General features: G+C 40.4%; 2 protein-coding genes across 3 annotated transcripts in view; both read right to left on the reverse strand.

Annotated features, from left to right (window-relative positions):
- The window catches only part of LOC110975524 (lactadherin-like), a 74,152-nt gene that overhangs the window by 20,708 nt on the left and 37,399 nt on the right, over positions 1 to 16,045 (reverse strand). The window lies entirely within an intron of this gene.
- Positions 1,346 to 15,773, reverse strand: LOC110975556 (tyrosine-protein kinase receptor Tie-1-like). Of its 2 annotated transcripts, XM_022228134.2 has the most exons (13): positions 15,407 to 15,773; positions 14,641 to 14,973; positions 13,755 to 13,886; positions 13,116 to 13,309; positions 12,306 to 12,552; positions 11,838 to 11,948; positions 11,075 to 11,241; positions 10,546 to 10,659; positions 9,728 to 9,798; positions 9,491 to 9,531; positions 9,132 to 9,228; positions 3,618 to 3,723; positions 1,346 to 2,608 (listed from the first exon to the last, which is right to left on the reverse strand). In XM_022228134.2, exons 1-13 carry the CDS (start codon positions 15,456 to 15,458, stop codon positions 2,537 to 2,539), a joined length of 1,737 nt encoding a protein of 578 aa, XP_022083826.2. In that variant the 5' UTR covers positions 15,459 to 15,773; the 3' UTR covers positions 1,346 to 2,536. The 2 variants fall into 2 exon arrangements, 1 of the variants encoding a protein (XP_022083826.2); XR_015423544.1 differs by lacking the exon at positions 9,132 to 9,228 and having other exon boundaries at positions 2,568 to 2,608.

Raw genomic sequence — 16,045 nt, forward strand, 5'->3', positions numbered from 1 at the left:
TAGTGATAGATATTAGTTTGTCTTTCATAGTTGTATGTACATGTACCAAGTTATGTTTTGGCCGCAGCTCAGGAGAAATAGCTGTAGGACTGAGCCTGCAAGCCTGATGACTGTAGAGCTAGATCGTTAATTGCTGTCACTGTCGGCTACTGTATACCATATCCATGACACCGGGGTAATTTACCAAAGTGCAAATATTGTAATTCGATTACATGTTTTGTCCGACCATTTTTATGACTTTATGAGCAATAATTAAACAATAGTTAACTATTGTGATAGTATGTACAATATGTGTGAACAATATTTCTTTCATTGGAGTTATGTAATTATTTTGCAAATAGGGTTTATTTTGATCTGAAAAGATTCAAGAGCTGAGATGAGACAACTGAATTAACAATTAAAAAAAGATTGGATTGTCCATCTGGTGTCTGACTCACTTGTTCTTGGGGCCTCATCACCTAACACGAATGGACCTACCACCCAAACACCAGGGGCGGCCTAGCCCGTCCGGGTTGCATTGCTTGAAACGGAGAAAGAAAACAGAACTGTTACAAACAAAACACAAGAACTGTAGACGCTGGAAGCATTTTAGGTTACTAAGTGCCCTAATCTCCAAATGAAGTTTAAGTGCACATATGTCAAAGCGCACACCGAGCCGGAAGTGTCGACCATCATCTCACGCCTACAAAAGGGCACGGGAGTCCTACAAGTAATTCTAAATTTACACTGACCACAAAAACATATGAAGCAAAATATGAGACGGAGAGAGCCCCCGTGCTTTGTGTTGGTCATTGCTTCCCTGGAATCTTAGGAATTCTTTACAGACGGGGGGGATGTGTTAGGTAACAATAGTCTAGAGTGTGTATAGCGACTGGACATGTTGGGGGGTACCCTTCGGTCTCATTTCTTACTGGATATATACCAAAGATACTTGGTATCATAGTCTATTTAGCGTTGTTGCTATAATTTATGCTCACTAAAATGGAAAGCAAAGATTTTTATAAAAGTTCTAAAACTCTGATTAAATGTGGCCTTTATCTTATACAGAATTACCCATAAGCTTTATTATTTACGTTATATTTGAGATTAAGTAAAATAACTACAGAGACATTTCTGTGAGAAGACATCTCCACGTCTTGCTCGATAAGAAGAGCATCTAGCTCCAGCATATAAAGCCGCGCAGACGTCAATTTTCTCATCATTCAGTGGAAGATTTTGAAACAATGAGTAGGCCTATAATCTTAGCAAGTAATGGGAGGGTCCTTGACTCTAATGTGATAGTAAAAAAAAAACATTTATCTACCCCTAGCTTCAACTATCTGCTGGTCCTAGATTGCCAGCTCCATAGTGTGCTTTACATGCAAGTTTTGATCAGTTAAGATTCGGTTCGATAAATAAAAATTAATAATGTTCACGTTTTGAATTTGAGGTAGAATTTAATAAACTAGGGTTCTACCACAGAGTAAATGCTGGACACTACAGGATTGGCTAATATTAAATGGTCTGCGATGGCTGAGACATCCTCCTAGAAGTTCAATTCTAATTAAGACCATGCATGATACTATTTTGCAAGAGTTTTATAGCCATTTCTTTGTGAACTGTTTTTACTCGGTTTCATACTTCTCAGTCGCTAAAAGCCAAGTCATAGTTCTGGAGTTCTTTTTAAACTAAGGTAACTACTCTAGTATTTATATTTATACAGGTAAATTACCTAACTGGATTCATGCTCCTCCAACGCAGGCAAATTCTAACTGGAACATGTGGAAAGAAACCCCTTTCTTCATTTTAAATAAACCAAACTTCTCATTTAAAACCAATCCTGAGTTTCATTGTGCTTCTTGCTTTTTCCGTTATACTGAAAACATCCTCCATTACATAATTATTTTTAGGCTCTCTCTTAGAGTTGCATGAGGACACAACGGACAACAAATATTGGGGGGGACCGAAAACTATACAAGTATGTAAACTTTTTTTTCAAATACTCCGTCTGCGGCATGTTGTACACTGAGCTTTATGTTACATTATTTTGCAATCTGTTGCAATTCTAGGTTAGGTTTTCATCTATTGTAATGACAGTGATTTGTTTATTAATGCTTATGTATAAGAAAACTGCCCCCATTGCCAATTCCGCAAAACAGAGTTTTGATGAAGTAATAAAAGTTTCCGCTGAACGTCGCTGTTGTTTCTTTGGTGGGCGATTTGGCGAAATAAAATTGCAAATGTAAAAGTAATGTTAGGGATGAGACATTTTTTACACTAAAACATGTTATTTCCCAGACATCATTTTCAGTGACTGCGTTACAAATTGATTCAATATTAAAACATTGAATGGGTACATTCTGTATTATAGCTTAAAATAAGTTTAGATTAAAACAAAATGTAACGACAAAGAAGATAGACAATACTACGTACTCTGAGTGAGTATAGCAGCAGCAGTTTAAGGGTGGTGTGCAAATCATCAGTATAAATGTTTGGACACAAAAGACTCTGTACCGAAGTATTTTGTCCGGTATGATGATATGGCCTTACTGAGGGATCACTTGTCATCGAATTCGGGACAAATCGCGTCAAGATTGACGTACTTGATACTCTTCATCACCAGATACGACTGGAAAAAAATGTAAAAGTGTTAATTTACATCTGGAAACCGAAAATATAATTTATGAACAATTATATCCCTTTCTTAGAAAGGGATCTGTTGGGTTCACTCAAGAACGTGAATCAAGCATTGTGTTGTCACGTAACACCCCTACACGTTTTGACCATGGTGTGATGACCCATTTGAATGTTGCCTAACCCTTTTTGGTGCTGCAAATTAGAAATTTGGATTTTTATGTAATTTTTTTTTAATTTTTCAACAGCAATAAGAGTTGAACTAGCTCTGAAATACAAAGCAGTAAAGTGACTTGAAATGTATCTTTTAATGTGATTCTGTTTTAAATATACAAGCATCAGAAATCAAGGCAGGATACCGATACTTTTCTTGTAATTTCACGCACATCGTTAGTAGTTTTTTAAAAATCTATTTCATGAGACTACACTTGTTCTTATCTTTTCAACATAAAAAAGTTAATATTTTGTAGAAACAAAGAATACTTTCCCTCGTGAATATTTCATTCGTAATGTTTGTCTGTTCTTTCCTTGAAAAAATCCACTTTTAGATTTGCAGACGCGAATCAAGAAGCACATGCCAGGGAAACGAATTTCAATAAAACAATGTTTTAAATTCTTAACCAGTTGATTCAATCAAGTGTTGATCAAACCATTTCCAAGACTGCAAACAAGTTTGAAAGAACGAAACAACATTTGAATCTGAATAAACTCATTCATTGAAAGACTGGAAAGCGGAGACACTTGTAAAAATGATGGACTCCCTGTTCAAGAGAACCGTACACCTGAAGCCCGATAGTTGAACCGTTATGACTAGCCAACAGTTGTGTCACTATAGTCAGTTACCGGGTAATTGCTGGAGTCTGGATACTGGCATACGCCCCAGAAAATGGTACATTCTGATCAAAATGCATTCATTTAGGATGTACAAAGGAAACATAGATAAATAGGTCATTTTGGATTAAATGGGTCATTCACAAGGGCATTTTTTATTTAAATAAACTCACATTTTCATCCGTATTCGTCGCCATTTCACTGAGGGTAGCAACCAGGTTAGTGAAGGTTGGTCTTTTCTCAGGATCCTCGTCCCAGCACTTGCGCATCAGGTCATAACTAGTAATAGCAAATAGAAGGAAGAAGTGGTAATTAAGACTGAGCTCTTACTTCGATCTACATTGAATGTACAGTGTGTCTCAACAAAGCACCCAATTTTACAGTACACTGTACACAGCCATTCAGCGAGTAAAGATGCATCCTGCGGATATAAGCTGGATGACTCCACTCCTCAAAATGATGGTATTCTTCAGACAAAAAGCCTTTCGCAGTGAAAATGCGGCTGTTCTTGCGCACTACAAGAACAGGATATCTTGTGCAGTAAGTGGTGCTTAACGATCCATCTATTTAAATCGCAAACAAAACCTGAAAAAAGCGATCTTGCTGGCTGACACCGATGTATTCGCAATATGACATCAGGCAAAGCCCAGCCTACACAAATCGCACCAGTGACCGATTTGCGTCCTTCTGTGCTGTTTTGTCGCCGTTACACCGTCTTGAACTATTTCTGTGACGTCACTCCTCACCCATTCTTTGCAGGAATCTACCGTCCTGGTCCATTCTCTATGACATCACCTGCCTGCATACCTGCCATCTAAGCACCCCACCACCCTGTTAAAACCATGGGAGTTGTGTCGTGAGTTGAAAGCTACCAACCACTCGCAATCTATAGTAAACTAGATGATGTACCGGCTTGTCTCATCAAAGAATTCGCTTAATAAATGGACTGAGTTTGCCCCTTACTACAGTCATTATGTCAAAATTGTCCCCAACCACAATTGAAAACATCCGACCCATCTGCTTAACTGACCATTTCGTAAAGGTCGCTGAAGGTTTCATTGCCAAATGGACCCTAGCTGATATGGAACCATCCTTCGACATACATCAATTTGGCAATAGGCGAGGTATGTCGACATCCCATTGCCTAGTCAGTCTTTTCCACAAAATATACATCAACTCCGACAAAAACCGAAGTCGTCATCAACCATTGTCCTGATCGGCTTGGCCAAAGCATTCCGTCACTTTAACCATACGCTCGCACTAAAGACGCTTCTCTCAATGAATGTTCGCCAGTGTGTTGTACAATTGGTCCCGATTTCCTTAGCAACAGACGAGTCCAGTACACACTGAATGCAATTAACACCCAAGGAACAAAGCTTGGTCAGGTGAGCTTCCTGTAGTCATGATACATGATGCCTGCAAGAACCTTATTCGACGCCATTCCCCTGCCATGTGTCAAGTATGTGGACGATATCTCACACTGTACGGTGCCCGACAACACGGACAGCTATCCCCTGTGCAGGAAGCCTTCGAAGACCTCTGTGATTGGCCTCGTTGCTGACAAACTAAACCTGAATCCAAAGAAATGTCAGACCATGGAGTTTTGCCTGGTGCAAAATCCACCACCTGCTCTACCTGCCTATTTTGAAATACGCAGCTCCCATGTGGAACAGAGGTATTACCAAGAAACAATCATCTGAGCTAGAATTCGTGCAGAAACGAGATCCATTTTTGTCATCATTTTCACAAGCTACAAACCCTCTTAAAGAGTACAAAATGCCTGGAATCCATTCGTATTTATGATGTACAGCTGTTAAAGTGCATTAGACAACCAGAGAATAATGGCCGGAGGAAAACATTGTCCATGGCGGGCCTCGACATTGGCGTTTTTCCGATCAGTGCATGGGACCATGGTTCAGGCAAGTACAAATATGAGGACAAATTGCCCAATGGACAGGTACTTTTTTCTTAAAATAAAAGTGTCAATTTTTTGTGTCCAACAATAGCAGTCACAAAAGCTTATAAAAGTGGTAAAAAGTATACAGTTACAACGATCTTTTGCATCGTTGCGTACATGTGTACAAACTTGCGTGTTTTGATGCACGCTGTGCATTTAGCAGGGCACCTTTGCACGCAAGGGAAAATGCGTACATAAAATAAACTGTAAAATACACTTGTGTCTGCATACCAAAACGCATAGTTCGCACGTATGTGTATTCTGGCGAGGATACACTGCATTTACTTGCTCCTCTTGAGGTGAGGTCCGGTGGAGGAGAACGTTATGCTTTGAGGTACTTGATTTGACAATTAATGGTTCGCTGAGCAGTGGGATGCCTTCGAGGGTGAGGTCACACTTTGTGCAAGAGAGTCTTGATGTCCAAGTGGAACATTTATGGAAGATGGATATAGGTGACACCCTGTCTTGTGATTCTCCTTCACTTTCCATCAACGGCAAGAAGGCCATGGAGATCTGGGAAGATTCGGTGCAGATTGTTCGTGGCCATTATCACTCGCCATACCATTAAAGAAAGATGGCCCTCATTTGCTTGACAATAGGGGCTTAGCAGAGAAGAGGCTTGCACTTCTTGGAAAGCACTTCAGTAAGGATCGCAATCTGCCTGACGGGTACTCTGTAGGGATGAAAAACCTGTTCATCTCTTGAAGTTGCAGAGAGTGAATTCGATGGCTCTTCTGGAAAGACCTGGTATCTTCCTAACCATGACGTTTTCAAGCAAAACAAACGCGAAAAGCTGCTAGTGGTATTTGATTGTGCGGCGAAATGTCTGGGCAGATATCTTAATGACGTTGTGCTACAGGGGCCAGACTAGACAAATAAGCTGATTGGTATCCTGCTACGCTTTCGTGAAGGTCAAGTCGCCTTATAGAACAGATGTTCCATCAGGTAGGGGTGGCACGGGAACACAGAGATGTCCTGAGGTTTGTTTGTTGGCACAATGGCGACATGAGGGAGCATGCAGGAGTCTTCTGGATGAGAGTATTGTTTTTTGGCGGTGTATGGAGTCCGAGCTGTGCTAACTATGCCTTGTTGCGAGCTGCAGATGACTTTGACGAAAGGTTTAATCCTGCTGTTGTGGATACCGTGAGGAAGAAGTTTTATGTGGACAACTTCTTGAAATCTGTCAGCTCAGAAGAAGATGAAATCAAGCTGTCAGTGCCGGCTATGCCAGAGAGGTTGAATCTCCTTGATAGTGATCGAGAAGTAAAGAGGGAAATAGTCCCACGGGTTGTGAGGGCTCATGAAAAGGTTGATGTTTTTGATAGGTTCATCAACAGATACCCCTGCTGTTTACCACTCCGTAAAGCTGTAGCATGGATTTTCGCTTTATGAGGTGGCTTGGCGATTTCAGGCCAAACGAGCCGTCGAGGCTGACAGTTGAGGATTTCAGCAGGCTCTTGTAAAGTTCGTCCAGAGGAGAAGCTTTCATCAGGAGATCCGGGATCTGCAGGGATGTCAAACAGTTAGAAAACAGAGTCCGGTTTACAGTCTGCGACCTTACCTTGATGGTAGTGGAGTGCTGAGACTTGGCGGCAGACTACGGCATTCACCCATCGAAGAGTACCAGAAATTCCCAGCTGTTCTATGAAAGAACCATCTCTTGTAGTGAGGCAGGTGTATGAGTCATTACCTGGTCATGGTGGAAAGGAACATGTTCTATTTCTTCTGAGGAAGAAGTACTGGATTCCTCAACCACGTCCTTTTTCAAGTCGAGTGCTCAAAGGATGTCTGTTGTGCAGAAGGTTGCATGGGTGGCCAGAGCTCCGGCAGATGGCTGACCTTCCAGAAGGAAAGGTAACCCCCTGGCAACCATCCTTTCTCCTCCGTTGGACTAGAATGTTTTGGCCCATTCCTTGTCATGCGTGGGCGGAGCAGGGAGAAGAGGTATAGCTGCCTGTTTACCTGCATGGCGAAAGGGCGAATAATCTGGAAATGTTGCATTCGATGGAAGCTGATTCTTTTCTTGAAGTTTGCTGCTAAGCAGAGCATGCCCGAAAGCCTCTACTCTGACAATGGCACAAACTTTATCAGAGGTGAGAAGGAGATTGGTAATGCCATCCTGAGATTGCGCAAAGATGGCAAGGTCAACGGAGTTCTTCTTTACAAGCAGATAGATTGGCATTTCAATCCGTTCACTGCGTCCAACATGGGTGGGTCATGGGAGCGTCAAATCTTAACGATGAGGAGGGTGTTGGCATCGCTTCTCCAGGGTACGGTTCTTGACGATGAGAGGCTCAGTATGCTCTTCTGTGAAGTTGAGTCTATTGTGAATGACAGGTCCATAACTCCTGTTTCCGTTGATCCAAATGAGCTTGGGGCCTTAACACCAAGTCATTTGTTGAACTTTCGACCAGGACACCCAGTGCCCGTCAGGGGGTTGAATGAGTCTGAACGCTTCAGAAGGCGCTGGAAATATGTTTAACTGCTCGCAGAGAGGTTCTGGAGGGCATGGATATCAGAATATCTCCCTAACCTGCAGCGCAGACAGCGATGGGTGGATGAGCAGCCGAATCTCGGACTGGGCGACCTAGTGCTGGTACTAGATGACCAAACACCAAGGAACCAGTAGCCTTTGGCCAGGATAACCAGGTGTTGAAATCCAAACAGCCTCAGGCACCTACAACAGACCTGTCACCAAGTTAAGTCTCTTGGAACGTGCAAATAACTAAATGTGTAACTTCCAGGTTAAGGTTCATTGTAACATACCTTTTCACATTCTTAACTTCAGTCACGTTATGATTAACCAGTAATTTCAAGTGTTAGATTGGTGTTAAATTCAGCAACTTTCTTGGATATTATTCACATTGTATAATTTTGTAAATGTTCTTTTGTACATTTAACGAGCTGGAATGTAATGTATCCGAGAGTTGAAAGGTCAAAGGTGAAAAACGTGTTCTAGAATGTACGCACACTGCCACCGCTCACTGTACTGTATTGTGTACAATGTATACATTCCTGGGTGTGCAGAGGTTGAATTGACCAGATAAACTACTAGGAGAAAACTACCCAGTTTGGGTAATTGGTCTGCTTTGTAGCAGTAAATGTACAGTACCTTGGCTGTAGTTGTCACGGAACGTACCTAGAATCCGGCAGAGTCGTAAGCGTTTTAAGAGTTTTTGTGAAACTTTGTAGAGACATCAAGGTCCATTGTAGTAGTTCAGTGTTGTGTAAATTCCACATGCAAGATCATGTAGGCATATTCAACATGGTATTTGAGGGGCAATTCAGGGAATAGCAGCAATAGTTTTAATGCTAGTCTGGATCTGCTGTATCAGCACGTTTAGGAAATCAATGTTTATTTCATTGTGCATAACATGTACCTGTACTTTGTGAAATTAATTTATATTAATTTCTCAATCGATAAGAAGTATTTTGTTTATTCATTTTTTAGATTAAACCTTGTCAACTTGCCATTACATTCGGTACTTGATGTAGTCCTTTGTGTAGTACTTGCTCTGGTGCTTAGTGAATCTACTTGATAGATTACCCTGCGCTCATGCACGCAGCCTCGGATTTGAGTACTGGCGTACTTAGCCGCATATTTGCCTGCCTGTACCTTGTGCTAAATGTTTGGAGTAAATGACCAGAGTGACTTGTCCCGGGTAGCAGTGAAGCAGAAAATGTAACACCCTGTGGGGAACCTAAGAACCTAAAAAAGCAAAGAGTCTACCTGTGATCGTCACAGTTGCTTGGCTTAGGCATGCGGTAACCTTTCTTCAGCTTTGCTGGTAAAGATTCGCTACTAATGGTCGGATATGGGGTCGCTCCTTTAAAAAGGAAAATATGTGTAAAGAAGAGCTTGGCAAGATTATTTACTTACAGAGTGTTCGAAATGGAAAATGTGACCACTCTAGCCATCAGGCTCTTTATTCATTTTTAATATTTTTGTACGTATTTCCCTTTTTTGAAATGTAAAACTATTTTGCAATTTTTCTCAGAATATAATTATGATGGTTCATTTTCCCTCCACATATTATTAGTAATACATCCCTTCTCGTTTTCAGAAATCGTGATGTGACAGAAACTTACCGACTGTTGCTATTTCCCAAAGGAGAATTCCAAAAGACCACCTATCATTTCAAAAAAATGGAAATCATTAGAATATTATATTTACAAGCATTGAACGGCAGAACGAGGACAATAAATTACCAACAGTAACAGCCAATGGTCGTATGTTATGTTGACTCTCTCTGAATTTTTTTTTCGTTGTTAAACGTACAAAATTGACTTGACCCTATTCGACCCAGTTAAAGCGAAACAACTTACACATCACTTTGCGTAGTGTATATATTGTGTCTTACAGACTCAATTGCCAACCAGCGCAGAGGAACCCGTTTCTGTAGTAAAGAAAACGGTGTAGATTCAAAATAATGTCATAACTTAAAATTAAGTAACCGTGGTCACCGCACATGCACATATCCAGCATCTATTAAGCCATGGGACTGGTGCATTTCAGGGTTACATTCCTTGCAGATTAAAATTTTCTATTCCGTCTCAAGACGAGCACAAAATTATCAAAATGAAAAGTGACAAAGATTCGGTTACAATTGCTCATCCCTTTCCAAATGACCAACTTTATATGATGGACCTGTGGTTTTAAGTCCAGTTTTTGCACCCTGCTTGTGGCCACTGGTCTGCGGCGGAAATACTGCTTTTTCGTTTTTCTTGTCAATTTAAACGTATGCAGCCAATACGGCTGAGGCATTCGGCCCACCTATACTTTAAACCTGTAAAGCCAGAGTTAATCTTGGAATCAACCAGAGACAATCCAAGGATGCCTCAATGTAAAATTTATTTGTTTGACAATTCCTGCTGCTTCTTTTATGGCTGTCAATAACTTTTATGTAAATTAGTGATAAGTCAAAATGTAGTTTGCCACTGTGCTTAAGTTTGTCTTACGTATTCCCATCAGGAAACCTCGATTCAAGCTATTAGACTGGCACTGTGTCCGCGAAACAAGATTATTTCGAGTAATGAAACGGACAGTTCACAACAGGGGGAACAGCAACTTTTGTTAGGGTTGACAGCTCGAAGGGTTAAATTAAGGTATAAATAGTTGGTTTTATATTGACTGAAATTAATACCGACGACATCTGCACGTAGACATCTTCCCCTCTGGATAAGCCAAAATCCGAAACTTTAGCAACCAAATCTTCTCCAACCAGAATATTCCTGGCTGCCAAATCTCGGTGAATCACCTGTGGAACAGAACGGTAAAGTACGAGCACCCGTTTGGTAGTGATTGCAACTTGTACAGTGGGATTTGTTATGGAGATACGACTCCTGGCATTCAAGTCAAGGCATGTCACCTTAAGCCTACCTCAAAACTAACACTGCATGACCTTACATTAACTTATGAATAATAGGTGGCTAGAAAAACAACAAAAACGGAAACCCTTAGAGCAGTGAAGCGGTTGTAGAATTTTGTCGTTAGATGAGATGTTCAGAATTTCAGCAATTTCCTGGGAGGATACTCCATGGCTTTTATGTAGGATTTTTTTGTTTTGATTTAATTTTTCTTTCTTTTCTTCTTTTTTATTTAGATTTTTGTTTTAAAGAAGGGGTTAGTGATGCTTTCGTAGCCTTGTAATTGGAGTCACTATATGTACGTACTCTTGCTTTGGCAAGATGCTCCATTCCTTTGGCTATATCTAGAGCGAATTTGACTAGCTGTTCCGCAGACAAGACATCCTCATCTGTGTCTGACTGTGAGCGAGCCGTCCGTAGGTAGCTACGTAGATCACCATGCATAAGGTACTCCAACGCAACATACAACACACCTTGTAACATATTATCATAGAGTAACCAGAGTTCAGAAAAGCTAAAGTGAAATACATAATTCAAAAGTTTCCCCGCTCCATCATGGTCTGTTTGTTGAAACAAAGCTGTCAAAACAAGGCAGAAGTTTTACTTTATTCTGCCATAATCCTTTATCGCGATTGCAAACGAATGTCAATGAAAATCAATGGTTATTTCTACAGATAAAAGTTGAATTCTTTTAAAGTGAGCACAGGTTCATTCTGGTCAATTATACTAAGTTTCACCGAGATGCCTATTTCCCGTTCATGTTATGAGGTCGTTGTGTGGTCACAATGGCGCCAATTCTATAACTAGAATTCCTCCTAGGTGGAAAATGTTTCTGAAACATTTAATTGAATGAGAAGCACTTACATAATATCATACTCTTACGTTTAAATGTGAAAAATCAGTAATTTTCTCATTCGGTCTAATAATTTCACTGGTAAAAGGGGTCATACGTGATTGACGTTTCAAAAGATCTCATCTGCCGGAGACCTTTACTCCTTTATGTTGTGGGTTTTATTTAGATACAGGTCAGGTCCAAGTCATTGATAGATTATTACAAACAAAAATGCACCTTGATGTTGGCAAGCTCCCAGTAGCCAGACAATATTGGAGTGGTAGCCGATAGAGGACATGGTCTTGAACTCATGCAGAAAATCGTCTTTCTCAGCACTTGATGCTTGCTCTATGGATAAGTAAACAAAACGTCGACGAAAATTGAACATTTATTAAATGAATTAAAAGACGAGGAAAATAGTCGTGAAACTTAAGTCTGTTTTAATTTAAATTTGTAATTTCACTCCAGCTCTCTTTACACGTTATCCAAGTTGCCATACCTACATCATCGCAGAGGAGATACTGCAGGCTTGAGTAAAAAAGGCTGCTTCCTTTTATTCTTTTTCTTTTCTCCAAGCCACTGAAAAGCCCACAGTTGACAACATTTGGATATTTCTAGTTTTCTAGAACACACATTTACTACCGATGCGTTTTCCACAAAGTTACTGACTGTCGTCGTTTATTTTGTTTTAGTTTCAGCACTTACCTTTGAGCATCTTGATAGCCGCACGGGTCACCCTGCCAGAAATCTTCACTGCACCTGACCTGACTTCACCAAAGTTTCCCCGTCCTAGCACCTCGTTATCCAGTAACAGGTCACTCCAAAGAATCTCCCACTTTAAGGCCCATCCCGGAAGCAAAGTACCTTTTGGAGCTGACTCTCGTTGCTTGATTTTACTTTCGTAAGATGCAACTGAAGCCTGCGCGATCCGTTCCTCATATGATGATACAAGCTATAACAGTGAATTTTATTGGGAGAAAACATGAATTAGAGTTTTGGAAGAATTTAAAATCGCCTGTCTGAGAGTTGATGAAAGAGCAACTCAACGACATGTATTCAAACTGTAATGCTCTTGACGCGACGTTAAATCATCAGCATACGACACTTCACGTCCAACAGGACTGCATTTTCACTACATTAATACTCCTTATTTAAATGCCAAGAGCTAGCAGTGGAACCTCTTTCAAACGCAGATGCAAGGGGATTATAAATTATTTCAAATTTAATATGATCTTAACAGGTGGGCCATACAATAGTATATCCTGGTGATCTGCCTTGAAGGAAATTACGAATTGCCCTAGTTTCCTGCTATTTTCTGATAGCCGAAGTGAACTCTTTCGAAACTATCAATTCACTTGCCACAACTGAAATGCTAAACCCGAATTCTGTCTAAACAAAATAATGCGGTAAAAACGCAAGAAACAGATGGTAATTCTTGGCAATTTTTTGACAATCAACATCTTTTGTGCTCAATAAACTAATCTGAAACTCTGTGTAGTCTCTCAAAAGACCCACCATTGCTACGGTCGACTCCACAGCAGCCGTATCCTGTATAGAGTTAAGGGTCAAATTTGCCTGGCCAAGATTTCCCTTGGATCTCATCACAGTATAGACAGCCAGTGCAATTACCACTGTGAGGAGCAATCCAGCAAAGACGCAGGACACTACAACGGCTACGTTTGTGTCGGGGTCTCTTTTCTTGTTATTTTCTATTACATAAAACGACCAGAAATGAGAGTGAGAGCAATGGTTAGGCCTATAGCCTTAAAATACAACATCGTCCCGAATGTCTCATTTAAAAGAAGGAACAGTAACACCTCTCCCGTTTGTTTTGTTTATTTGGATGAATTTTCTCAGGCTACTCATTTCCTCATAGAAACATGGAATCATAATAACATTAACAACGAACTTTTTTTCGTAAGTAGTCGTGTTTATACTGTGCTTTACCTTTGGAGGAAAGGAATGGATTTTCTGATTTTTGGTTCAGATTCTTGCAGTGAGCCTTAATGTTCAAGGAAAATGCTTTTCCCACTGTACCTGTGTTTGCTGCTATGCTTTGGAGAACGAGAGGACACCATTGCAAGAAGGTCATCGCAACTTCACCCCGGAAATAGCCAAATGGAAGAGCAAAAAAAATAACCAATAATCACAGACCTTTGCAATTTCCACTTGTCTTGTCCAAAGTATAGCCATCTTTGCAAGTGCACTCGAAACCTTGGACTGTATCCACACAGTGAGCGTTCTCGTCACAATTATTAGTCGAAGTGTCATCGCATTCGTTAGTATCTGAAACGCGTCGAAGACAAAAAATGTATGAGTGAAATATAAATGGTCGTGGTCTTTTATCGAAAAGGGTGGGCCGGTTCTTTTTACAGTGTATAAAAAATGCCCAATGCATAACATTTGCCGTACAGAATCCAGGTGAAGGGGAAATTGCCCTATCTAGGCATGTTGACGTTGTCAAATTTTCTAGGAATTCTATCCTATACGTCACTTCGTGGTGAAACATAGGAACTGAAAGCTACACCGTTTTAAAAGCTGTACTGCTATCTTTCATGGTGGTGTAAACACATTCTTTTAAGGATAAAAATGCGGACACTCATTTCGGGCATTTCCATTTTGTCGGGTCCCAGACCTAAGACCAGTATACGCCACTTTACGAAACAGATTTGCTCTAGCTTAGTTTTCGACGTTTGAGAACATTCTCAAAACCTTTAAGCAAACAACCCTTAACAGTTCCTTTCTTGGTAATTAACAACTTCATAATATTGCAGAATGAGTGAATTACAACAGAAACAGAAACAAAATGAAATATAAAACAGATACCTTATCATGAGTACAACTATAACACATTGCACACTAAAGTTGAAATTTTGGGGTGGAAACGAGCAGCTGCGAACTATTTTGCGTTAAGGTTACAAGTAATTAGAATATTGTTATAATAATATCTCCCCAAATTGTGCCAGTCCTGTTAATTATATGTATCCACTTTGGCGTCATGTATACAACTAAGCAAGAAACGAAATTGCAAGCATTTTACCGATAATTAGACTCAAGGTTTGAGAGATCAGTTCTTTTCCATCAAAGAACTGACATTTGTACTCTCCTTCAGATGACTTGTCCATGGGGCCGATAGTCAGGTTACACCGCTTCTCAGGAATATCGGGTCCCGCTGTAGTTCCAATGAAATCTACACTTGAAAAATGACACAAACCCTGGATGTCGTTCTGGAAAAGCCATTTTAGTGTAATCGTCTGCTGGTCCACTTTACCGACCACTTTGCAGGCCAAAGTCACGTTGGCACCAGGGTTAGCTACCACTTCATGTCCGGGCTCAACTTGAATCTCGAGAAGAGTTGAAGCTACCACAAACCCTGCATTTAATTAGAGACCCAGGTTTAGGTGCTTCAACTTTTTTTCTTACTTCAGTATTTTCCACTGATAACCATAAGGATAAAGCAGGCATGGAATGCTTCCCGGGGTGTGGGTAACGTATTCACCAGTGTTAGAAATTAACATAGTATTTAATGGTAAAATGATATTTTCAATCTTTGTTTGTACTAAGTAGATAGTGTAGATAGATTATTTACATAAAATTCAGACCTAAATATGACCACGCTGGGCATATTTTACTCGGATACTAATATGTTTGACTCTTAATGTAGCAAACCCTTCGTCTAACATACACAGGAACCATAACAATGCTTCCTATGATTATACCTGCATTAACTTTCAGCTTTTGACAATTGCCTTTTCTTGGGAAAGCAAACAAATCACGAAAAAGGCAAAAATGAACCCCAAACTTACTTGTCGCATGCTGCAAAATCAACGTGATTGTAGCAATGAAGAATGCCGCCATTTCGCTACCAATGCCCCTTTACAACTGTAGGTCTTTACTTCCCTCAGTCACATGTACATGCTACCATTCTCAACAAACAGAAAGTGATATTGAAACGGACGTTTCCTTGCCGTTGTACCTTGTTTTTTAATTAAATATACGCACTGCCATTTTCCATTCTCGTAATGTATTTCCTTGTTTTTATTTGAACAATTACATGTATTATGTATATTGTACTTACCGGGCCCTCCAAAGTTTTTAACTTTTTCATGGTCGTACAAAACTTTTGGATTTTCAGTATGCGGTTCTGTGATTTCAGAGTTTGCCTAGTATGACGCGGTATCCAATTTTACCCACCTAAGTTTGTCCTGGTACCGGGGAGGTCACGTTGTTGCTAACCGTATGCCGAGTGTGGACGAGCATGGAATGAAGCAGTAGCTCATGTGTCCTTGAATTGCCTCTTAAAGCTGAAGCCCCTTTGTTAAGCTGCAACACTACAACCCACAACATGGTGTCAGACGCTGTGGATTTTTCTTTGATGCGAGTTGGAGCTCTCCGTTAGTGAAATTCCAACGGATGAACTTGCCACGTCAGCGACGCCGTCGAAC

Source organism: Acanthaster planci, linkage group LG20 (genome assembly GCF_054643075.1).
Source record: "Acanthaster planci isolate LZ-2023a linkage group LG20, COTS_SCS, whole genome shotgun sequence".
NCBI classification, from domain to species: Eukaryota; Metazoa; Echinodermata; class Asteroidea; order Valvatida; family Acanthasteridae; genus Acanthaster; species Acanthaster planci.